Source organism: Liolophura sinensis, chromosome 6, assembly GCF_032854445.1.
Source record: "Liolophura sinensis isolate JHLJ2023 chromosome 6, CUHK_Ljap_v2, whole genome shotgun sequence".
NCBI classification, from domain to species: Eukaryota; Metazoa; Mollusca; class Polyplacophora; order Chitonida; family Chitonidae; genus Liolophura; species Liolophura sinensis.
The window spans coordinates 81,071,964-81,098,783 of NC_088300.1; the positions used below are offsets into that span (position 1 = coordinate 81,071,964).

Sequence of the window (26,820 nt, forward strand, 5' to 3'; positions counted from 1 at the left end):
GCTACGGTTATTATATTAACATTAAACTATCACAACCGATCCAAAGAAGCATTTCAACTCGAGAACTGGCATAATAACGTACTGGAAATTTATAAGGGCGTATTTAATTGAGGCAAACAGTGGAGAACAAGGGCGATCTGAGAGCCGTTAGATGACCATAAACCTAAGTTAAACTGGAGGTGAGTCTTTTTCTGGCTATTATCTTATGGCGCTCGGGACGAAATCAGGAAGTGAAGTATCTAAGAGGTTGGGTGTTAGGCAATTTCGGGAAAATTTTCCCGAGTGCTTATCACCGATCGGTAGACGGTAAGACGGTAAAGTACTTGTCATACAACTGTGTTAACATTTTGTGGTAGTTGTTTACAGTTATGGCGGTAGGTGTAACACGTAATTTACCTGAACAACAACAACATCAAGACAAGAAGATTGAACAAGACCAATTGAAAAGTAAAGACTTGGTTGATCCTTTTGTCATTCATTGAGCCTCTCGGAGATGTTCATTGTGAAGAGCTGGTTCTTTAATGAATTGACGTCACTCTACCACGTGTCGTAACCCCCATTTTAAAATTCCCCATGTCTCCGTTAGGTTTAACTTCACCTGGCCTTGGATAACTACGCAGCGCTCTTTTTATTTGTTCTGACGCTCGAGTAGTCATGGCTGGACCCACTTCGACCAGATGTGAAGAATTGTAAAATTTAGGAAAACAGTCGGTTACTAAACTACCACACCCGCCCAGTTACTCCTTAACAATGCCTAGGGTCCTAGGGCACCTGGCTATTAAAATCCTGAGAGTTGATCTTCTCAAGGGAAAATATTCATCCATATTTATTAAAGTCCAGCATCTCCGCTCACTTGTCACTTACAAAATGGCCGCCATCTACGGCCGCATGCACCGCCAGGCAGTTGGATATAAAACTGCTAACCCATACTGCCCTCATGTGTGGAGGTCACCCATGTCAAAACAACATCCTATGCTCTAGTTTGGTTCCCAGGCTGCTTTTAATGGTGACTTGGTTGTGTGGGTTTCGCCATCACCCTGCCAATAGTTTGTCGCAAACGTTCACAATGTTGATGGAATCATCAGGCTTTATTTCATGGTGACTTCGCCGTGTGGGTGTCCCTGCCAATAGTTTGTTGCACACTTGCACAGTGTTGACAGAATCATCAGACGGTACTTCATGGTGACTTCACCATGTGGGTGTCCCTGCCAATAGTTTGTTGCACACTTTCACAGGTTGACAGAATCATCAGGTTGTACTTCATGGTGACTGTCATGTGGAACTCAGGGTACACTGCCAAGAGTTTGTTGAAACATTCACAGTGTTGACAGAATCTGTCAAAATGTCAGCATGTAGATTAATGAATTATAAGGACTCATCACCATTCATTTGTTTTAGAATAGACAAAGAAGAATGAGGCTGTGCCCTACCCCAGTAATTGAGCAATTTTGGAATGTGAGGATTTTGATATTTGGACCTTTAATATTGTCACAGGCATATCCATATCGATCCATGCGTAAATAGCAATATAACTTTGAGCCTGCTTAAATGGAACGCTGCACCACATAATTTACGTACCTAGAATCCTTTAATAGCAGAAGGAAGGAATATTTTTGTTCTGGTTGACGTATCATAGCAATATGAAGCATGTGCAATATGTACTGTAACTCCAAATTGAACCACTCTTAAGCCACCATTTCCTCCTCACCATTGCTTACACTCAAGGTCTGACATTTACATGGGATGAATGCTCATTGTGCACATGCAAGGACGTAGTCAGAATGTCCAATAAAGCTTGCATCATCTTAATTTGGGATGCAGTTTGATAGCCTCTGCTTTATACAACATTAGTGTCACACAAAAAGTTTGTGACTTGGAAACCAACATTCACACATTTGTCTCTGGTGAATAAAAATATGGAACTTCATCCACTGAAAATTGCTGTTCTAATCTAGAAGTTTGTCACATGATGTTTGACATGATTATTTATTATGACTGGTGTGTTTGCTTGCATGTATGACAATAATGTCCAGCCCTACTGGTTTCCTGACACTAGGAAAACAAGGGAGGATAATGTGGTGGATATCCGTTCAAGGAGATAGAGTTGGGAGATAGATTGGAAATATTTGTCAGATTATTCTGTGAGCTGTTGTGGATACAGCCATAGTTAGAAAATCATGGTTGAGTTGTTAGCATGCCAGCTTAGGTTTAACTCATGATGGCGTCCTCTCCAGTGATACATGGGAAGATCTGCCAGCAACCTGTGGATGATCATAGGTTTCCACCATTATAGAAAGTTGAATATTCTTGATAACAGCATAAAACTCCATCCAAATAAATGAATGAGTAGAAAATTGATACATCACACATAGGTGTTATTTGTAGCTTTATTAGTAACCTGCTGGTCCTCTGCAGTTGATGTCTTTGCGTTTTGTGGAGTGGCACACCAGTCAGTTAGTTTTTTTTTTCCTATTCACCATTATTTAGTTTCTTGTTAATGAATATTCATGTATATAATGAGGGGAAAAAAATCAAAATATTTTACCCATCATCATACAGAATTTTTTTTTACAGAAAATACAGGTTTCTTCCCACCATGATTCTAGCCGATGTATAAGTGAAATATTCTTATGTATGGCGTATAACACCAACCATGTAAAGAAATACCTTATTGGCATTGTTACCTGTTAACAGTGAAAGCAGTGTTAAAGAGTCCACACTTTTTGGCAAAAGGTCCATATTTGCTGCAAATCAAGTCAAATTTTCTGTATATTAAAACAGCTCGAATTATTGCCTCTCAGTAATTATCAGACTCATATCTGTGTTGTTAATGGCGTTGAAATGATTATGAATCTTGAAAAAATTATAATGTGATCCATTTTTTTAGGAACATATTACCCATTTTGAAATGGTAACACATGCACAGGCCAGGCTGTTATTTTGTGAGATGTAATTCTACGGGTTGTTATGAAATAACAACAAAAATTTGGTTGGATTTGTGTAATAACATATTTTGCCAAAAATCTCTGGTGGTGTTTCAAAAAGTATTCAGGTTTTGCCAAGAGGTGTTTCCAAATACCCACCATGCAAAAATGTTTTGAAATGCCTGAAAGGAAAGATCGAATAAATATTAAAAACCATTGTTTTTATGTTTTCTTTTCCTTTAAAATAAAACTTTCCAATTGAACTTTACATATCTTCTGATTAGAAAGCAGTAGACAAGCACACAGTATTCCTGTAAGTACACGTACCTGTATCCTGCTGGAGTGGTGTGTGTTGAGATCACTGCAGACCACACCCACTTACTGACCACACCCACTTACTGACCACACCCACTTACTGACCACACCCACTTACTGCCCACATGAGGAGCATGAAGTTCATTCAAATTAGGGCGGTAGATCCTGTAGGGTAAGAACATATACATGAACAGGTAAGAGTCTTACTGCTCACAAACGGCCTTTGTGAGCTGTGTTTGGACACATGTACCATACAGTATGTGTATGTGGCATGTTGGCAGAGTGGTAAAAGGGGTCAGTCTTAATGCTCACAATCCTTTCACAAACGGCCTTTGTGAGCTGCGTTTGGAGACGTACCATACAGTATGTGTATGTGGCATGTTGGCAGAGTGGTAAAAGGCGTCCATCTCACTGCCTTTAACAGGTGATTGTGAGCTATATTTGGAGACATGTACCGCACAGTATATGTGCATGTATGTGGCATGTTGGCAGAGTGGTAAAAGGCGTCCATCTCACTGCCTTTAACAGGTGATTGTGAGCTATATTTGGAGACATGTACCGCACAGTATATGTGCATGTATGTGGCATGTTGGCAGAGTGGTAAAAGGCGTCCATCTCACTGCCTTCAACAAGCGTTTGTGAGCTATATTTGGAGACATGTACCGCACAGTATATGTGCATGTATGTAGCATGTTGGCATAGTGGTAAAAGGCGTCCATCTCACTGCTCACAACAGGCGTTTGTGAGCTATATTTGGAGACATGTACCGCACAGTATATGTGCATGTATGTAGCATGTTGGCATAGTGGTAAAAGGCGTCCATCTCACGGCTCACAACAGATGATTGTGAGCTATGTTTGGAGACATGTACCGCACAGTATATGTGCATGTATGTGGCATGTTGGCAGAGTGGTAAAAGGCGTCCATCTCACTGCTCACAACAGGCGATTGTGAGCTATGTTTGGAGACGTACCGCACAGTATATGTGCATGTATGTGGCATGTTGGCAGAGTGGTAAAAGGCGTCCATCTCACTGCTCACAACAGGCGATTGTGAGCTATGTTTGGAGACATGTACCGCACAGTGTATGTGCATGTATGTGGCATGTTGTCAGAGTGGTAAAAGGCGTCCATTTCACGGCTCACAACAGGCAATTGTGAGCTATGTTTGGAGACATGTACCACACAGTATATGTGCATGTATGTGGCATGTTGTCAGAGTGGTAAAAGGCGTCCATCTCACTGCTCACAACAGATGATTGTGAGCTATGTTTGGAGACATGTACCGCACAGTATATGTGCATGTATGTAGCATGTTGGCATAGTGGTAAAAGGCGTCCATCTCACTGCTCACAACAGGCGATTGTGAGCTATGTTTGGAGACATGTACTGTACATGTCACTCTTACCACTCACAAGAGACCTTTGACCAAATGGCTGTAGGTTACAGGTAGGAATCTATTTTGTGTGTTTTGGGCTGTTGATTTCTGTGGTTTGTCTGTTGTTTTCAGTCTGTCACTACTTCTTTGGCCTGTTGGGCCTGACAGAAGTATGGGTCACTTGAAACTGTCTTCTCATCCAAAACATGAAGGTAATGAGAACTATTTGAGAAATCAGCTGGGCCTTTTTGGTTCAGTGACATCAGTTATAGGTAATCAAATGACTCCAAAACAAGATGGTGTTGAGCAGTTAGATTACCCTTGAGAGAACGTGGGTCAGTTTTTTTCAAATCTTGTAGTCTGTACATAAAAAGTAACATCAAATTAATGGACTGATATTTTGTGCCACTGGACATATTTCGTCAGATATCGCGGTATCATATAAAATGAAATATTTTTTTTTAATACATGCACATTGTAAAATCAAGATCAAACAAATAATCATGTGCTCTCCATTAGAAAGGGTTTGGTCTAGTTGGCTATTGAGATTCTGACCAGTCTACAAAGCCTGTGTAGAGGACGGCCATACTCCACAACCAGGATATGTGCTATAGGAGTTACAACACATTTTTGACACAGTGGTGCACTGACACACTGTTCATTTAGCAGCACCTTTAATGACATTACACTTTACAGTTGCCAGCACCTTTAATGACATTTCAGAAAAAAAAATTTTGAAAATATATTTTTATCTTAACCAGTCATTGAATGACACATGAAAAGAATGTGACTGTCAAAAAATGACCACGAGACAAAAAATGCAGAGGAAACTACTGTTATGAAGGGACTGCTATGAGCACAAAGTAATTTTGCGGGCACATGGGCCATGGAAACAAAAGAGGAAGTGTTTTAGATTGGCTAGCCAAATCACCAATGAAATGATTAGTTTCCTGTTTATGGTGACTTGAAACATCATTTTCAGAATCACATGTTTTAACAGTTTACTGAATTGCGGGAAAGACTGCAGATTTAGTGGTAATTATGAGGAAATTGCTTAGATATCGTCATAAATATTACTTGTGACATTTACCGGCAGTCTAAATAATGATTAGGCTGTTGTTGGTACATTGAACAAATTTCCTCTCTGACAAATCTGTGATCTGTTGTAGGTCAGTTAGCTTTTACTACAGTGTACGCTGCCTCTAGTGACTGTTTTATCTATAGACTTTCCTGTCAGCCGTAGCTGTACATGTTACAGGGCCTACATTTATATAGTGTTTACCCCGGCTGGAACATGGATACATATTGTGCTTTATATAAACTGTAACTGTGTTATCATTCTGAGCTGGGATTGGTATGTAGACACAGCATGACTGACTAGGGTAGAATCATGGAGAACCAGATGTTGTGCCGAGCTGGGATTGGTATGTAGACACAGCATGACAGATTAGGGTAGAATCATGGAGAACCAGATGTTATCATGCTGAGCTGGGATTGGTATGTAGACACAGCATGACACATTCGGGTAGAATCATGGGGAACCAGATGTTGTTATGCTGAGCTGGGATTGGTATGTAGACACAGCATGGCAGATTAGGGTAGAATCATGGAGAACCCGATGTTGTTATGCTGAGCTGGGATTGGTATGTAGACACAGCATGACACATTCGGGTAGAATCATGGAGAACCAGATGTTATCATGCTGAGCTGGGATTGGTATGTAGACACAGCATGACAGATTTGGGTAGAATCATGGAGAACCAGATGTTATCATGCTGAGCTGGGATTGGTATGTAGACACAGCATGGCAGATTCAGGAAGAATCATGGAGAACCAGATGTTATCATGCTGAGCTAGGATTGGTACATGTATGTATACACAGCATGACAGATTAGGGAAGAATCATGGGGAACCAGATGTTATCATGCTGAGCTGGGATTGGTATGTAGACACAGCATGACAGTTTCGGGTAGAATCATGGAGAACCAGATGTTGTGCAGAGCTCGGATTGGTATGTAGACACAGCATGACAGATTGGGGCAGAATCATGGAGAACCAGATGTTATCATGCTGAGCTGGGATTGGTATGTAGACACAGCATGACAGATTCAGGTAGAATCATGGAGAACCAGATGTTATCATGCTGAGCTGGGATTGGTATGTAGACACAGCATGACAGATTAGGGTAGAATCATGGGGAACCAGATGTTATCATGCTGAGCTGGGATTGGTATGTAGACACAGCATGACAGATTGGGGTCAAATCATGGGGAACCAGATGTTATGCTGAGCTGGGATTGGTATGTAGACAAAGCATGACAGATTCGGGTAGAATCATGGAGAACCAGATGTTATCATGCTGAGCTGGGATTGGTATGTAGACACAGCATGGCAGATTCGGGAAGAATCATGGAGAACCAGATGTTATCATGCTGAGCTGGGATTGGTATGTAGACACAGCATGACAGATTAGGGTAGAATCATGAAGAACCAGATGTTATCATGCTGAGCTGGGGTTGGTATGTAGACACAGCATGGCAGATTCAGGTAGAATCATGAAGAACCAGATGTTATCATGCTGAGCTGGGATTGGTATGTAGACACAGCATGACAGATTTGGGTAGAATCATGGAGAACCAGATGTTATCATGCTGAGCTGGGATTGGTATGTAGACACAGCATGACAGATTAGGGAAGAATCATGGAGAACCAGATGTTTGAATAGATCGTTGTTGTTGTAAGATGTAAGTGAACACCAAAGGAGATGAAATATGAAGAAATGTGCTTTTGGTTTGTTTACATGTATAAAGGAAAACATAGCAGTGCACCAGGACTCTCATATGTATGACATCTTTTACAAATATAAGTTACAGTGAAAAGAACAGTTTTAATTTTCTTGTTAAAGATTTGTGTGACTTTGTTGGTAGGCTATAATACAGTGAGATGAGGAATTGATTTGTAATTACCTGGTACAGTGTATGTGTGTGACAGCACATATTAGTACTCAGCTCTGTGCATTTTAAATGATATTAGGTAATATTGGGTTTGGCAAAAAGGTCTGTGGTAATTAAACTACATTTACATGTACATGAATTATCAAAGTTTAAGTTATCCAAACTAATTTTATGTGTAGAGGGCATTTAATGGAAATGTGTGCAGTTTAAATTAAAGTTTTATGTGTTTGACAGGTAAATGAAGCTGCAGGCTATACCGTTGGCTAGAATGTAGGTTTAATGGCCAGGTGTGTGGAATGGCAGGACCAAGATGTCTTATCCTTGTGTGCCACAGACTCTTCCCACTCTCACAGACTTGCTACAACAATGGAAGCATCTCCGGGTTACTCCGAGAGGTCGGAGGGTTATGATTACGAGTTTGTACCTCAGCCTGACCCCAAGTATGAATGTCCAATTTGTCTGCTGATATTACGTGAGCCGTGTCAGACAGAGTGTGGGCACCGCTTCTGTCGGGGCTGCATCACCAGGTGGCTCAGGTAAGTGCCCAGTGGTCAGCCAGCTTAGATAACATTATGATCAGGTTTCACATACCTAGAGCCATATCTAGGAGAAAAAAGCTTGTGTATAAAGGAATTTAGTTTTCTAAAATGCAGATCAAATTGATGCTCTCTGAGAGTTTTTAAGCTTCTGGCTGGTAGGAATTATTATGAAAATTAAACTTGATTAGTTGAGACATAAAATTGGCTGAAAAAATTGAGAACTTTTATAGGAAGTCCAAATAGCGCTTTAAATGCACTTATATTCCTGCAACATTCATGATCATGGTAGGTAAGGACCTACATGTACTTTCTGTTGGCTGAGCGGTGTAATGTGTCACCTAAGACACTACTGGCATATGTCCCAGGAGATTGTGTGTTATTTTCCAGCTGGATTAATCAAATTTTCCGTACTAAATGTGCCTCTGTGGTTCAATGTAAACTCAGACTCCAATCTTATTCGAACTCAGCTTTCGACTGGGACTCCAGGCTTAGACTTAAGGCTCATATCTCTTAATGCTTCATATCTCAGACTTGAGGTTCAGACTTGTACTGCTCAGACTCCAGGTTCAGACTTCATGCCTAGGCTCCATGCTCAGTCCTCAGGCTTAAGCTCCATGCTCAGTCCTCAGACTTAGGCTCCATGCTCAGTCTTAAGACTTAGGCTCCATGCTCTGTCCTCAGACTTAGTCTCCATGCTCAGTCCTCAGACTTAGGCTCCATGCTCAGTCCTCAGACTTAGGCTCCATGCTCAGTCCTCAGACTTAGGCTCCATGCTCAGTCCTCAGACTTAGGCTTCATGCTCAGTCCTCAGACTTAGGCTCCATGCTCAGTCCTCAGACTTACAGTCTATGTTTAAACGTCACACTTAAGGCTCAGAATCACAGTCTAGACTCAGATTCCAAGGGCAGGCTCAAGTCTCAGACTTCATGCTAAGACTCACATTCTAGACTTCATGCTCAGACTTCTCAAACTTCAGGCTAAGACTTTATGCTCAAACTTCAGGCTCAGACTCAATCCTTACACATCAGACAGACTCCATGTTCTGACTTCAGGCTCAGATTCCAAACTCAGAATCCAGGTATAGACTCCAGACACAGATTTCATACCAGCTTAAAATGTAAGAATAGGGAGCATGAAAAATTTTGTTCATTTCTATGTAACTGTTGCGAATGAGGCAAGATATACACATGTACATATAAGTGTATTGTAGGAGAGAGATGAAAAAGTTTGACATTGACAGAGTCCTGTGGTTGTAAATTGTCATCATAGTATCAGACTGGTTTAATGTCATAATATTTGACTGATTGTTTGTCATCACATGTGACTGGTTGTCATCATATGTGACTGATTGTAATCATATTTGACTGGTTGTCATCACATGTGACTGGCTGTCATAATATCTATTGTCATCATATTTTACTGGTTGTTTGTCATCATATTTGAATGATTCTCATCCCATGTGACTGATCACATCTGACTAGTTGTCATCATATCTGGCAGATTGCCATCACATCTGACTGGTTGCCATCACTGTAATCATTGCTGACCGATCGGTCATTTATCATATCTGACAGGTTGATTAAAGAGAAAACTCCCCACACTCCATGAGCCACCAGGAGAAAGCAGAGATGTGTCTGATGAAAGTGATATACACCCTCTGCTGTTCGAACAGATATGATGTACACCCTCTGCGGTTTAAACAGATATGATGTACACACTCTGCTGTTAGACCAGATATGATATACACCTTATGCTGTTAGAACAGATCTGATGTACACCCTCTGCTTTTAGAACGGATGTGATGTACACCTTGTGGTGTTAGAACAGATATGATATGTACACTGTGCTATTGGAACGGATATGATGTACTCCCTCTGCTGTTAGAACAGATATGATGTACACCCTCTGCTGTTAGAACAGATGTGATGTACTCCCTCTGCTGTTAGAACAGATATGATGTACACCCTCTGCTGTTAGAACAGATATGATGAACACCCTCTGCTGTTAGAACAGATATGATGTACACCCTCTGCTGTTAGAACAGATGTGATGTACTCCCTCTGCTGTTAGAACAGATATGATGTACACCCTCTGCTGTTAGAACAGATATGATGTTTTGTTATGATTTGTGACGTTTTTATTTCTTTTCCTGTGTTGTTTTCCTGCCAGTGAACATGAGACCAGAAGGTGCCCTGCAGACAATGAGCCAATCACAAAGGCACAACTTTTTCCTGATAATTTTGCCAAACGAGAAATCCTGAGTCTGAGAGTACGATGTCCTAACGCCAAACATGGATGCGATAGTGTCGTGGAGCTGGGCAAAGTCCAGGTGGGTAGTCTGCCTCATTAACACTGATTGTTTCTCTCCATTTTCTCATGCTAGTTGTTAAGGCCATTTGATTAACAGTGTTAAAAACCACAAATGACAATTTTCTGTGTCCAAAGTTGAATCATCAGGTTGTGAATGTAAACTGTGGGTCTCTTTGATGAGTAGGTGTCTGGTTAGCCACCTGAATTCCTTCTGCCCAGACTTAGGATAGGAGTAGGATACATGCTTACAAAAATGATGCCTTAGTCTGAGGTAGGAGTAGGATACATGCTCACAAAAATGATGCATGAGTCTGGGGTAGGAGTAGGATACATGTTCACTGACATGATGCCTTAGTCTGAGGTAGGAGTAGGATACATGCTCACAAAAATGATGCATGAGTCAGGGGTAGGAGTAGGATACATGTTCACAGACATGATGCATGAGTCAGGGGTAGGAGTAGGATACATGTTCACTGACATGATGCCTTAGTCTGAGGTAGGAGTAGGATACATGCTCACAAAAATGATGCATGAGTCAGGGGTAGGAGTAGGATACATGTTACAGACATGATGCATGAGTCTGTGGTAGGAGTAGGATACATGTTCACAGACATGATGCATGAGTCTGGGGTAGGAGTAGGATACATGTTCACAAAAATGATGCATGAGTCAGGGGTAGGAGAAGGATACATGTTCACAGACATGATGCATGAGTCTGGGGTAGGAGTAGGATACATGTTCCCAGACATGATGCCTTAGTCTGGGGTAGGAGTAGGATACATGTTCACAGACATCATGCCTTAGTCTGAGGGGAAGAGTAGGATACATGTTCACAGACATCATGCCTTAGTCTGGGGTAGGAGTAGGATACATGTTCACAGACATGATGCATGACTCTGGGGTAGGAGTATGATACATGTTCCCAGACATGGCACCCGAGTCTGGGGTAGAAGTAGGATACATGTTCACAAAAATGATGCATGAGTCTGGGGTAGGAGTAGGATACATGTTCACAGACATGATGCATGACTGTGGGGTAGGAGTAGGATACATGTTCACTGACATCATGCCTTAGTCTGAGGGGAAGAGTAGGATACATGTTCCCAGACATGGTGCGTGAGTCTGGGGTAGGAGTAGGATACGTGTTCACTGACATGATGCCTTAGTCTGGGGTAGGAGTAGGATACATGTTCACTGACATGATGCCTTAGTCTGTGGTAGGAGTAGGATACGTGTTCACAGACATCATGCCTTAGTCTGAGGGGAAGAGTAGGATACATGTTCACAGACATGATGCATGAGTCTGTGGTAGGAGTAGGATACATGTTCACTGACATGATGCCTTAGTCTGGGGTAGGAGTAGGATACGTGTTCACTGACATGATGCCTTAGTCTGGGGTAGGAGTAGGATACATGTTCACTGACATGATGCCTTAGTCTGTGGTAGGAGTAGGATACGTGTTCACAGACATCATGCCTTAGTCTGAGGGGAAGAGTAGGATACATGTTCACAGACATGATGCATGAGTCTGTGGTAGGAGTAGGATACATGTTCACTGACATGATGCCTAAGTCTGGGGTAAAAGTAGGATACGTGTTCACTGACATGATGCCTTAGTCTGGGGTAGGAGTAGGATACATGTTCGCAGACATGATGTATGAGTCTGTGGTAGGAGTAGGAAACATGTTCACTGACATAATGCCTTAGTCTGGGGTAGGAGTAGGATACGTGTTCACAGACATGATGCATGACTCTGGGGTAGGAGTAGGATACGTGTTCACAGACATGATGCATGACTCTGGGGTAGGAGTAGGATACATGTTCACAGACATGATGCCTTAGTCTGGGGTAGGAGTAGGATACGTGTTCACAGACATGATGCATGACTCTGGGGTAGGAGTAGGATACATGTTCCCAGACATGATGCATGAGTCTGGGGTAGGAGTAGGATACATGTTCCCAGACATGATGCATGAGTCTGGGGTAGGAGTAGGATACATGTTCACTGACAAGATGCCTTAGTCTGGGGTAGGAGTAGGATACATGCTCACAAAAATGATGCATGAATCTGGGGTAAGAGTAGGATACGTGTTCACAGACATGATGCATGACTCTGGGGTAGGAGTAGGATACATATTCACAAAAATGATGCCTTAGTCTGGGGTAGGAGTAGGATACATGTTCACAGACATGATGCATGAGTCTGTGGTAGGAGTAGGATACATGTTCACTGACATGATGCATGACTCTGGGGTAGGAGTAGGATACATGTTCACTGACATCATGCCTTAGTCTGAGGGGAGAGTAGGATACGTGTTCACAAACATAATGCCTAAATCTGGGGTAGGAGTAGGATACATGTTCACAAACATGATGTCTGCGTCTGGGGTAGGAGTAGGATACATGCTCACAAACATGATGCCTTAGTTTGAGGGGAAAAGTAGGATACGTGTTCACAGACATGATGCATGAGTCTGTGGTAGGAGTAGGATACGTATTCACAAACATGGCGCTGGAGTCTGGGGGAGGAGTAGGACACATGTTCACAGACATGATGCTTGAATCGGTTAGGAGTAGGATACATGTTTACAGACATGATGCCTTAGTCTGAGGGGAAGAGTAGGATACGTGTTCACAGACATGATGCATGAGTCTGGTAAGAGTAGGATACATCTTCACAAACATGATGCAGGAGTCTGGGGTAGGAGTAGGATACATGTTCACAGACATGATGCCTTAGTCTGAGGGGAAGAGTAGGATACATGTTCACTGACATGATGCCTTAGTCTGGGTAGGAGTAGGATACGTGTTCACAGACATGATGCCTTAGTCTGGGGTAGGAGTAGGATACATGTTCACAAACATGATGCATGACTCTGGGTAGGAGTAGGATACGTGTTCACAGATATGATGCATGACTCTGGGGTAGGAGTAGGATACATATTCACAAACATGGCGCCGCAGTCTGGGGGAGGAGTAGGACACATGTTCCCAGACATGATGCTTGAATCAGGGGTAGGAGTAGGATACATGCTCACAGACATCATGCCTTAGTCTGAGGTAGGAGTAGGATACATGTTCACTGACATGATGTCTGAGTCAGGGGTAGGAATAGGATACATGTTCACTGACATGATGCCTTAGTCTGAGGTAGGAGTAGGATACATGCTCACAAAAATGATGCGTGAGTCAGGGGTAGGAGTAGGATACATGTTCACAGACATGGTGCATGAGTCAGGGGTAGGAATAGGATACATGTTCACTGACATGATGCCTTAGTCTGAGGTAGGAGTAGGATACATGCTCACAAAAATGATGCATGAGTCTGGGGTAGGAGTAGGATACATGTTCACAGACATCATGCCTTAGTCTGAGGTAGGAGTAGGATACATGTTCACAGACATGATGCATGAGTCTGTGGTAGGAGTAGGATACATGTTCACAGACATCATGCCTTAGTCTGAGGGGAAGAGTAGGATACGTGTTCACAGACATGATGCATGAGTCTGTGGTAGGAGTAGGATACATGTTCACAGACATCATGCCTTAGTCTGAGGGGAAGAGTAGGATACATGTTCACAGACATGATGCATGAGTGTGGTAGGAGTAGGATACATGTTCACAGACATCATGCCTTAGTCTGTGGTAGGAGTAGGATACGTGTTCACAGACATGATGCCTTAGTCTGAGGGGAAGAGTAGGATATGTGTTCACAGACATGATGCATGAGTCTGTGGTAGGAGTAGGATACATGTTCACAAGCACAATGACACCAGATAGGTGTCACCAGATCTGCCAGAGCATATAAATTTTCTGTAGTAAATGTTTCCACTGACAAACGCATATCTATAGATGACATTTGTGTATCTTGATATGATGATGTATGTATAGAGATAACAGAGGTTATCTGTATTTGACTAAATGGAGGATTACAGGAATGGTGAGGAACATGCACCTGAAATAGACCAGAATGTGTTATACGTCTAGACGATGAAATAGACCAGAATGTGTTACACGTCTTGATGATGAAATAGACCAGAATGTGTTACACATCTTGATGATAAAATAGACCAGAATGTGTTATACGTCTTGATGATGAAATAGACCAGAATGTGTCACACGTCTTGATGATGAAATAGACAGAATATGTTACACATCTTGATGATAAGATAGACCAGAATGTGTTATACATCTAGATGATGAAATAGACCAGAATGTGTCACACGTCTTGATGATGAAATAGACCAGAATGTGTTACACATCTTGATGATAAAATAGACCAGAATGTGTTATACGTCTAGATGATGAAATAGACCAGAATGTGTCACACGTCTTGATGATGAAATAGACAGAATATGTTACACATCTTGATGATAAGATAGGCCAGAATGTGTTATACGTCTAGATGATGAAATAGACCAGAATGTGTCACACGTCTTGATGATGAAATAGACCAGAATGTGTTACACATCTTGATGATAAAATAGACCAGAATGTGTTATACGTCTAGATGATGAAATAGACCAGAATGTGTCACACGTCTTGATGATGAAATAGACAGAATATGTTACACATCTTGATGATAAGATAGACCAGAATGTGTTATACGTCTAGATGATGAAATAGACCAGAATGTGTCACACGTCTTGATGATGAAATAGACCAGAATGTGTTACACATCTGGATGATAAAATAGACCAGAATGTGTCACACGTCTAGATGATGAAATAGACCAGAATGTGTTACACGTCTTGATGATGAAATAGACCAGAATGTGTCACACATCTTGATGATAAAATAGACCAGAATGTGTTATACGTCTAGATGATGAAATAGACCAGAATGTGTCACACGTCTTGATGATGAAATAGACAGAATATGTTACACATCTTGATGATAAGATAGACCAGAATGTGTTATACGTCTAGATGATGAAATAGACCAGAATGTGTCACACGTCTTGATGATGAAATAGACCAGAATGTGTCACACGTCTTGATGATGAAATAGACAGAATATGTTATACGTCTTGATGATAAAATAGACCAAAATGTGTTATACATCTAGATGATGAAATAGACCAGAATGTGTCACACGTCTTGATGATGAAATAGACAGAATATGTTATACGTCTTGATGATAAAATAGACATGAATGTGTTATACATCTAGATGATGAAATAGACCAGAATGTGTCACACGTCTTGATGATGAAATAGACAGAATATGTTACACATCTCGATGATAAGATAGACCAGAATGTGTTATACGTCTAGATGATGAAATAGACCAGAATGTGTTATACGTCTAGATGATGAAATAGACCAGAATGTGTCACACGTCTTGATGATGAAATAGACAGAATATGTTATACGTCTTGATGATAAAATAGACCAAAATGTGTTATACATCTAGATGATGAAATAGACCAGAATGTGTCACACGTCTTTATGATATAATAGACCAGGAGGTTTTACACGTTTTGATGATAAAATAGAACAGAATGTGTTACATGTCTTAATGATAAAATAGACCAGAATGTGTTACACGTCTTGATGATGCGTGCACACGTGTACAGGTATATTTCTGTATTTTGTGTTACAAGCTTACAGTTTACATGTAGGTTAAATGGTGTTCTGTTGTTAATATAGCAATATTAGCTGGCACCTACTTGACACAGGTAGTAATTTAGTCTGTTCATGAGAACCAGGAAGTGCCTCTTATTAAGCACTAGTGTGATAATTCCAACCCTGGCATTGCCCTATTTTGAGTAATTTTACTTCCTAGTGGGTCAGTTTACAGAATAACTTATTCAAAGAAGCTTATAATGAATAATATGCAATCCCATTAGGCTGTTGATCTGGTACTAATGCAGTAAACCTTTGGTACCCCAACAGGTGGATCTTTATGCTATTTACCTGGTATTTATGTGTAGAGATGAAGCCTACAGATGTGAATGTTGCTAGGCTGTAGTTGCCCCACTGAAGTTGCTGTCCCTCAGGGTTGTGTAAATGTTTAGTTTGTAACTGTAGAGAATTCCATAGTCTCTGACTAGTTAAGTTACAGATATTACAGGGGATGTTCTTGAAGTCACATCAAGGTCATAGCAACATTAACAGAGGTAATCTTTGTCATATCTTTTCTCATCTTCCAATAAGCTTAGCATTTTGCAAAATCATACATACTTGTATTCTGAATGAACCGAGATGTTGCATTTAAACTGAAAGGTCATCAGATGCTTTTGCATTATGATAATTTCTGTTGCGTAAGTTGCACTCCTTTGTGTGGCTTAATTTGTAGTTTATGTCTTCATAAATCTTCATAATGGACTTCATAATATAATTGCATAAATACAGTGTAAGAATTTTTGATCACAGATTTAGCAAATGTGTTGTTGGAGAGCTGTTTGTGGAATATTTGTATATTCACTTCCTAATCACTCAAGATTCTTCTGCATTATACACCAATAATACATTCACACCAAACTCACTTTTGATGGACTTAAATTGCACCATTATAACATTCACTCCAAACTCACTTGTGATGGATTTGCACTCCACCATGTTCAGTCCCAACTCACTTGTGATGGACTAACATTGCACCATTGTAATGTTCCAAGCATACATACGGCATTATTACATTCACTCCCAACTCACTTGTGTTGGCATTGCACCATTATAACATTCACTTCCAACTCACTTGTAATGATTGCACCATTATAACATTCACTCCCAACTCACTTGTGTTGGCAGTGTGCCATTATAACATTCACTCCCAACTCATTTTGTGATGGCATTGCACCATTATAACATTCACTTCAACTCACTTGTGTTGGCATTGCACCATTATAACATTCACTTCCAACTCACTTGTAATGATTGCACCATTATAACATTCACTTCCAACTCACTTGTGTTGGCATTGCACCATTATAACATTCACTTCCAACTCACTTGTGTTGGCATTGCACCATTATAACATTCACTTCCAACTCACTTGTGTTGGCAGTGTGCCATTATAACATTCACTTCCAACTCACTTGTAATGATTGCACCATTATAACATTCACTTCCAACTCACTTGTGTTGGCAGTGTGCCATTATAACATTCACTTCCAACTCACTTGTGTTGGCATTGCACCATTATAACATTCACTTCCAACTCACTTGTAATGATTGCACCATTATAACATTCACTTCCAACTCACTTGTGTTGGCAGTGTGCCATTATAACATTCACTTCCAACTCACTTGTGTTGGCTGTGCACCATTATAACATTCACTTCCAACTCACTTGTAATGATTGCACCATTATAACATTCACTTCCAACTCACTTGTGATGATTGCACCATAATAACATTCACTCCTAACTCACTTGTCATTTCTTGTTATTGTACCAATATTACATTCACTACATAATTATATGAGGTTAAACTCATACTGCATTATTATGTCTGGGCGCCTCCATGACTAAGCGGGGTTAGCACGTCAGCGCAGTGTAGACCCAGGAGCCTCTCACCTATGCGTTCGCTGTGAGTTTATGTCCAGCTCATGCTAGCTTCCTCTCCAGCGGTATGTGGGAAGATTTGCCAGCAACATGCGGACGGTCATGGGTTTCTGCCAGACTCTGCCTGGTTTTCTTCCATCATAATGCTGGGTGCCATCGTATAAGTGACATATTCTTGAGTTAAACACCAACAAATAAATGATTACACCTGATGAATTTGCATTAGGCCCATGCCATTATTGCATCCACTCCATACTTACTTGTGATGGTTTTGTCACCTGTAGGAGCACGAGGACAACTGCCCGATGACTTACCAGCCCTGCCCCCTGGGCTGTGCTTGTATCTTGTTCAGGAAGGACGTAGAGGAGCATGTGGCGAAGTCTTGTGAGAGCCGTAGGGTGGAGTGTCCATTCTGCCATGAGACTGTCCTGGCTGGGCGTGCGCAGGTAGGTGTCTGGCTTGGAATAACCCCTTGCTGCATCAGATGGCTAAAGCTGTGGTCTGCTGATGATGTGCAAAGATAGGTGCTAGATGGCATGCACTTTTTGCAAATGTGTAAACAAAATTGTGCCTTATGTAAACATTTCTGTTTATTCTGTTCTAAGGTACAGATAAATGAATAAATGTTTAGTTTGTTGTAAACATTACACAGTCTTATAACCAGATGTCATTGGGTGCAAAAAATATTAAAAAAAAAAAAACATAATGATTGTCTTGATATTTTTCAGAATCACCAGCAAGAAGAATGTCCAAATATAACTGTGCTCTGCCAGTTTTGTCAACTGAAGCTCATGCGAGAACAGGTGTGAATATTAAAGCACTGTCACTAACACTGTAGTCTTGGTGTTGAGTACAGGTGTGAATACTAAAGCACTGTCACTAATACTGTAGTCTTGTTGTTGAGTACAGGTGTGAATACTAAAGCACTGTCACTAATACTGTAGTCTTGTTGTTGAGTACAGGTGTGAATACTAAAGCACTGTCACTAATACTGTAGTCTTGGTGTTGAGTACAGGTGTGAATACTAAAGCACTGTCACTAATGCTGTAGTCTTGTTGTTGAGTACAGGTGTGAATACTAAAGCACTGTCACTAATGCTGTAGTCTTGTTGTTGAGTACAGGTGTGAATCCTAAAGCACTGTCACTAATACTGTAGTCTTGGTGTTGAGTACAGGTGTGAATACTTAAACTCTGTCACTAATACTACAGTTTTGGTGGTGAATACAAGTATGTCAGAATTTTAGAGTTTGTGTTCTTATGTCTTTTGAAGAAAATCTTGCATGGACTTGTGCGTCACAGGGAAGTGATGCACCACATTCATTGGAATTCGTTTTGTATATTGCCGGGACAAATAGGACAGTGTCATAAAGGTTTATATGATATCTCATTTACATGTCTCCCTATTAACACCAGTGGCTGGTGTAGACCATATTTACATGTCTCCCTATTAACACCAGTGGCTGGTGTAGACCATATTTACATGTCTCCCTATTAACACCAGTGGCTGGTGTAGACCATATTTACATGTCTCCCTATTAACACCAGTGGCTGGTGTAGACCATATTTACATGTCTCCCTATTAACATCAGTGGCTGGTGTAGACCATATTTACATGTCTCCCTATTAACACCAGTGGCTGGTGTAGACCATATTTACATGTCTCCCTATTAACACCAGTGGCTGGTGTAGACCATATTTACATGTCTCCCTATTAACACCAGTGGCTGGTGTAGACCATATTTACATGTCTCCCTATTAACACCAGTGGCTGGTGTAGACCATATTTACATGTCTCCTTATTAACACCAGTGGCTGGTGTAGACCATATTTACATGTCTCGTTATTAACACCAGTGGCTGGTGTAGACCATATTTACATGTCTCTCTATTAACACCAGTGGCTGGTGTAGACCATATTTACATGTCTTCCTATTAACACCAGTGGCTGGTGTAGACCATATTTACATGTCTCCCTATTAACACCAGTGGCAGGTGTAGACCATATTTACATGTCTCCCTATTAACACCAGTGGCTGGTGTAGACCATATTTACATGTCTCTCTATTAACACCAGTGGCTGGTGCAGACCATATTTACATGTCTCCCTATTAACACCAGTGGCTGGTGTAGACCATATTTACATGTCTCCCTATTAACACCAGTGGCTGGTGTAGACCATATTTACATGTCTCCCTATTAACACCAGTGGCTGGTGTAGACCATATTTACATGTCTCCCTATTAACACCAGTGGCTGGTGTAGACCATATTTACATGTCTCCCTATTAACACCAGTGGCTGGTGTAGACCATATTTACATGTCACCCTATTAACACCAGTGGCTGGTGTAGACCATATTTACATGTCTCTCTATTAACACCAGTGGCTGGTGTAGACCATATTTACATGTCTCTATTAACATCAGTGGCTGGTGTAGACCATATTTACCTGGCTTATGTCATACCCCGAGTGTCTGTGTCTGATAACAGGAAGGCAAAGTTAAACAGAATGTAAGAGTTCGTTTCACGAAACGTATTGCATGTACTGAGCTGAGGTTTTGCCCATATGTTAAAAACATTAAAGGAAAAGAAAACTTAAATTACAAACAAATACCATTGAAAAGAGTATGCATTTCCTCGCAGGTGCATGCCATAAAAAATTCTAATATGTACCTCAAGACGATAAATTATAAATAAAGTCAGGGCAAAATCGGCTGTGGGTGACTCCATTTTGCCTAAGAAGTAACCCTGAAGTCTTCTGTGTTAGGAGGAGAATTTCTGTTGGAAACCTCCAAGAAGGTCTTTCCAGAAGGTTGCGAAAAGTACAGTTCGCTTTGCACTTGACGATTGGGAAACCGGAATGTTGGACGTAGGTTCCGAGTTTACACAAACATGCCGGCAGTTTTAACGACTCTCATTGGCTGAGAGGCAACACACCCCCAGCATAAATTACAGGGTGTTAAAGATGGACGACGAGATGGACTCAACGATTTATGCCAGCTTTGCCGTTTTCAGGCTTTACGTGTATGGCAAGGAAAAATCACAAAATTATGCAGCAGGTGTCGCCAGATAGAAAAAAATGTGCTCTTTTCAGCCCATAGTGACATGTTTTTAAGTTTTCTTCTCTTTTTAAGACAAGGGGAGGCTGCATCAAAGATGTGCTCTGTGCGAATTAATTACTGTAAATTACAAAATTCATGACTTGTAGTATATTCTGTATTAGAATCAGTGTTAAAGTGTTGGGGTGGTATCTCAAAAAGTACAGGATGGATTGAGTTGAAGTTGTACATGCAGATACGGTACTGTATAAAGCACAATCACACATGGGGGCGGTTTCTACCCACCATAATGCTGGCTGCCACCGTATAAGTGAAATATTCTTGAGGACGGCATAAAACACCAATCAATTAAATAAATAAATAAATGAATACACACTTACACGCATACAAATAACACAGTTATCTCCCTTGGAAGCCCTCTGCCTTGGGTAAAATAATGGAGAAATTTGGTATAATATAACAAGTGCTGCACAGTGTTTTGGGCTGGTCAGCAGCCAGCCATAATGTACATGGACCTCAGTTGTACTTCTGCTGATATACCTTGTTCTGAGGGACTGTCCAGTCCATGTGATGTTATATTGTCCTCAGAATATGGCCTTTTGTCATCGTCAAACCTGAGCTGGACTGAAGTGTCTGTACTTCTGTATTCCATGTTGTTACACCGTACTGTCATGTACATGTATATACGGTATCAATATTGCACTGTCTTAGATCTTTCTTTATTTCCTTCCATTTTGATTGGTTGAAAAGCTCAGCATCACCAAAGTGTTGTTGTGGTTTGTAGATAAAGCGTCATTTGGATACGGACTGCCCAAATGTGAAAGTCAAGTGTGTTTTCAGTGTTTGGGGCTGTGATACAGAGGTAAGTGCAGGAAAACAGCCTCACCTTGACCTATTTATAATGGTCATTTGCTCATTAAAGTTTATGAAAGGCTTGTTAATGCAATTTCTGATGAAATTTTAAACTAAAGTTTACTAGACATACATAACATGTAAGTTTGGGCATGTAGGCAAACCCTATTCAATTCTTGTTCCATATTTTATGAATAATCGTTAGATGAATAGACAGACTGATTATTCCCAGCTAAACACTTAACATGTCATGGGGAAGATACCCATTGATTTTCAGTAACTACTTTTCTTCAAGGGTTTTGAGTGCATTGCATGGTATTTTATAGGATAATTTTGTAATTTATCAGGTAAACATGAATGAAAATTGTCTTGATGTGCATGTACACTGGTAGTTGTTTCTCAGGGTCCAAATGATGCAGTCTCCATCTTAGCCAGCGAGCAGCTTATAGCATGCTAATATTGCAATTATGGTTGCAGGTTATACGCTCAGATCAGGCAAATCATCAGAGGGACTCTACAGCGTTCCATCTGCGTTTGCTGAGTACTGCCTTCTGTAGGTACTGTATGATACAGGGCATTGTCCCGGAGGCACTCACAACGGGCAGCAGCCCTATGGGGGGAGTTAGCTCCCCTGACGTGCCCGAGGGTGTGTCTGATCTGAGTCGACTGATGCAACGTCACAGCATAGGAGCAGGTCCTGGGGTTACAAGCTCCCCACGGCAGGAACCTCAGACATTACCGGCTATAGCCAGCACAGGAGCACCGCTTCTTTCGGGCGTCACCTTCCATTCACACCCTCTTCCTACAGAGCAACAACAACAACCACACCAGGCTGTGACGCGCAGCTCATCGCTAGGGGCTACAGCGGGTGCAGTGGGCGCGACTGAAGAAGTTCCTGGGACTAACACTTCGACTCGGGAGAACTTCTTCCACTTTAAGTCTGGTCAGGATACTCAGCGTAAGGACAACCTGGGTATGCCGTTTGTATTGAGCTCAGAGTTCACGTCCCTAAAGGATCAGAACATGATCCAGGATGAGAGTCTAGCCCGCCATGATCAGCACATCCTGGAGCTCCAAAACAAGATCCACATGTTGCAACACTCCAACCAGGAGTTCAAGCAAAAAGTCCATTACCTCGAGGAAAAATTGTCCTTTTATGGTACGTTGGAATCTCGTGCCTGCAACGGCAACTTCTTGTGGAAAGTGAAGAATTTCTCGAGACTCCGGCGAGAGGCTGAGATGGGTGAGACCACGGTGCTACATAGTCCTGCATTTTACTCCAGCCTCTACGGCTACAAGATGTGTGTGCGGGTCAACCTGAACGGTGTGGACACAGCTCGCGGAACACACATGTCCATATTTGTACATTTCATGCAAGGTGAATTTGATGACGTTCTAGACTGGCCATTTGAGGGAAAAATTATTCTAAGTGTCATCGATCAGAACCCAATTTGTGAAATTCGACATCACATCATTGAAACTCTTTTGGCAAAGCCAAATCTGGCTGCTTTTCAGAGACCTATGACACAACGAAACCACAAAGGATTTGGCTATATGGAGTTTGTTCCCCTGCATATCTTAGATAGCTGCTCCTATGTTCTAAATGACATTCTCATTATAAAGGCCCAAGTTATTCCAGCAAATGCACTGTGATATCACTCTTATAGGATTACAAAGAAGCAAATACATATCTTGAGCTATCTGTATCACATGTATTAATTAATTATATTATAATATGAAGTCATATTGCTGGATCTCTGTATAATTAACATATTGTTACCAGTATTCAAGTTAAGGGATTTTATATTCAGTTTGAGTTTGTGTTAAATGTCCAACCCTAACTGTGTAAACGTTGTTCCATAACTGATCATTATTCAAAGTTACACGATTGTTTGATCCCAAGACACATGTACATGTTTGTTTTTAAAATACTGGTAACTAATTAGGCCTGACTGCATTACCTCCCTTGAAGTTATTTTCATGCTCGTTTGTCGCATTTTAAGGGTCAAGGTTGGGTTAGATGGGACCTCTGACATTGGCTAGTGCCAAGTTTCGAAGTTTCGACCTACTTTTACAGACATCCCCCTGTCTAAACTTCTACACACCAAGGCTGTGACACAGATAAGTCACACACAAGCTGTAACCACACACAATCCAAACACACAGGCTGTAACACACACAATCCACACACACAGGCTGTAACACAGATAATCCACACACACAGGCTGCTCAGGAGAGTTCAGCCCTTTACTCCCCAGCATCACTCTTATTTACACAGGCCAAGAGGCTTACTGATTTTAATTTAGACTTCATGAAGTTATTTCATGGTTCTAGTTACATGTAGAACTGTAGTGAATGAATGCAGAATGCTCCAGTAAATGTTATAACCATGAAGTTATTTCATGGTTATAGTTACATGTAGAACTGTAGTGAATGAATGCAGAATGCTCCAGTAAATGTTATAACCATGAAGTTATTTCATGGTTATAGTTACATGTAGAACTGTAGTGAATGAATGCAGAATGCTCCAGTAAATGTTATACATTTATATCACAGTGAAGAGTATGTGTAATTACTATGTAATTGGCATGGTCAGAATTGAACCGGTGGTCAGTGGGTTGACGAGAGCTCGCAGTCAGCAGTTGTCTTGTCATTTATACCCATATTTAATCTTTGGTCCTGGCAGCATGGCTCTGCTAGCCAGCTTCATACATGTAGGCACAACATGTAGACTTCTGATGGCTCAGCCAGCTCAAACAAGAGAGCAGGTGTTAACATACCTTTTTCTGATGCTCGATTTAAAGCTTGATAGTTTTGATCGCCTGTGTTACGCTCTTGATTAGAAAGTTACTGGGTGTGTTTTCACCGTTATGGATGACTTCATGTTGATTGTGACAGAAGTAAAACCACCTTCTCATTAAATCACATTTTTAGCACATATCTTAGCTGTGTCAGAAATTAATTGACTTGAAACATGAAGTAGGAAACATACCAGTACATAATAAATATTCTTTTGTCGCTCTTTTTTTTTTGTTCACGTAAAATGGAAAATGGCATGCCTGAATCAACATTTAACCAGCGAACATTTTTTTGTTTCATTAGAAAGATTTAAGCTTGAAATCCTGTCATTATTTATTTGAAGAACTGAGCAATTAGTTTGACTTTTCATATAGTGTTTAGCTTTTCTTCTCTTCTTAGTTACATTTCTTCACCAATGACTGAACAGTGAGAGTGTCACAATAGTTGTCCATACTATGGCTACATATATGTATGTGTGTCGAATCTGAATGGAACAGAATTTCCCTTTGAACCAAAATTCTTTAATCATTCATTCTTAAGGAAAAAAAATGGTAATTTCTTATAATTTCAGATTTAAATTAATCCTGGTCAATAAATTCGACTTGTATGCAATCCAGTGGACTATCATAAAACTAAAGTTAAACTTATTATGGAGCCTGAAAGTCCTGTATGCCAACCTTCCATTCAGCGAAAGCTGTAGCGATTGATACATGAACGATGAGGATTAGCTACCGTTGGGTCGCTGCTAAACTACCAAGACTGTTGACATTTTCTGTACCTTTGCTCATGCACTCCTTTCCCCTGTGCATATTAAACAAGAAACAGTTAAAACATTAATGGTGCTTTTATATAAAGCCAGTGGATTCCAGATGTTGGTGTTGTATCTTGTGTAGAGGCAGATATATACACATGTATGTGGACATGTATGTCCTGTTGTCAGTGTGTATCTTGTGTAGAGGCAGATATATACACATGTATGTCCTGTTGTCAGTGTGTATCTTGTGTAGGGGCAGATATATACACATGTATGTCCTGTTGTCAGTATGTATCTTGTGTAGAGGCAGATATATACACATGTATGTGCACATGTATGTCCTGTTGTCATTGTGCATCTTATTGTTTGAATAAAGATAAATTAAGAACATTAAGCCTTGCCCTTAGCTATAACCAATATTACAGGTAAAAAGACAGTCATCAATATGCTTCAGGGCCAAGCTGCTTTATGCAGTTCTCTCTTACCATCTCGGTGAGGAGACCGGCCTATAAGAGCTGTAGAATGGTGACCAGCCTATAGAGTGATGGGGTGGCTTGTGTGAGCTGTAGAATGATGACCAGCCTATAGAGTGATGGGGTGGCTTGTGTGAGCTGTAGAATGGTGACCAGCCTATAGAGTGATGGGCAGCTTGTGTGAGCTGTAGAATGGTGACCAGCCTATAGAGTGATGGGGTGGCTTGTGTGAGCTGTAGAATGGTGACCAGCCTATAGAGTGATGGGCGGCTTGTGTGAGCTGTAGAATGATGACCAACCTATAGAGTGATGGGGTGGCTTGTGTGAGCTGTAGAATGGTGACCAGCCTATAGAGTGATGGGGTGGCTTGTGTGAGCTGTAGAATGGTGACCAGCCTATAGAGTGATGGGGTGGCTTGTGTGAGCTGTAGAATGGTGACCAGCCTATAGAGTGATGGGGTGGCTTGTGTAAGCTGTACAATGGTGACCAGCCTATAGAGTGACGGGCGGCATGTGTGAGCTGTAGAATGATGACCAGCCTATAGAGTGATGGGGTGGCTTGTGTGAGCTGTAGAATGGTGACCAGCCTATAAAGTGATGAGGTGGCTTGTGTGAGCTGTAGAATGGTGACCAACCTATAGAGTGATGGGGTGGCTTGTGTGAGCTGTAGAATGGTGACCAGCCTATAGAGTGATGGGGTGACTTGTGTGAGCTGTAGAATGGTGACCAGCCTATAAAGTGACGGGCGGCTTGTGTGAGCTGTAGAATGATTACCAGCCTATAGAGTGATGGGGTGGCTTGTGTGAGCTGTAGAATGGTGACCAGCCTATAAAGTGATGAGGTGGCTTGTGTGAGCTGTAGAATGGTGACCAACCTATAGAGTGATGGGGTGGCTTGTGTGAGCTGTAGAATGGTGACCAGCCTATAGAGTGATGAGGTGGCTTGTGTGAGCTGTAGAATG

General features: G+C 41.2%; 1 protein-coding gene across 2 annotated transcripts; it reads left to right on the forward strand.

Annotated features, from left to right (window-relative positions):
* On the forward strand, positions 1-25,914 carry LOC135466365 (TNF receptor-associated factor 6-like). Of its 2 annotated transcripts, none has more exons than XM_064743801.1 (7): positions 1-179; positions 7,805-8,106; positions 10,279-10,438; positions 18,211-18,372; positions 18,655-18,729; positions 21,767-21,844; positions 22,312-25,914. In XM_064743801.1, the coding sequence occupies exons 2-7, from the start codon at positions 7,850-7,852 to the stop codon at positions 23,485-23,487; spliced, it is 1,908 nt and encodes a 635-aa protein (XP_064599871.1). In that variant the 5' UTR covers positions 1-179; positions 7,805-7,849; the 3' UTR covers positions 23,488-25,914. The 2 variants fall into 2 exon arrangements, with proteins under 2 accessions (XP_064599871.1, XP_064599872.1); XM_064743802.1 differs by lacking the exon at positions 1-179 and adding an exon at positions 224-306.
* Positions 25,915-26,820: the final 906 nt, after the last annotated feature.

What these genes read in the sequence shown, in the direction of transcription:
- LOC135466365 (XM_064743801.1), top strand. Translation starts at nt 7,850, where the DNA reads ATGGCCAGGTGTGTGGAATGGCAGGACCAAGATGTCTTATCCTTGTGT. An exon ending in TGGAGCTGGGCAAAGTCCAG is followed by an intron (nt 10,439 to 18,210) that starts GTGGGTAGTCTG and finishes TGTCACCTGTAG; the next exon opens with GAGCACGAGGACAACTGCCC. An exon ending in TCCTGGCTGGGCGTGCGCAG is followed by an intron (nt 18,373 to 18,654) that starts GTAGGTGTCTGG and finishes GATATTTTTCAG; the next exon opens with AATCACCAGCAAGAAGAATG.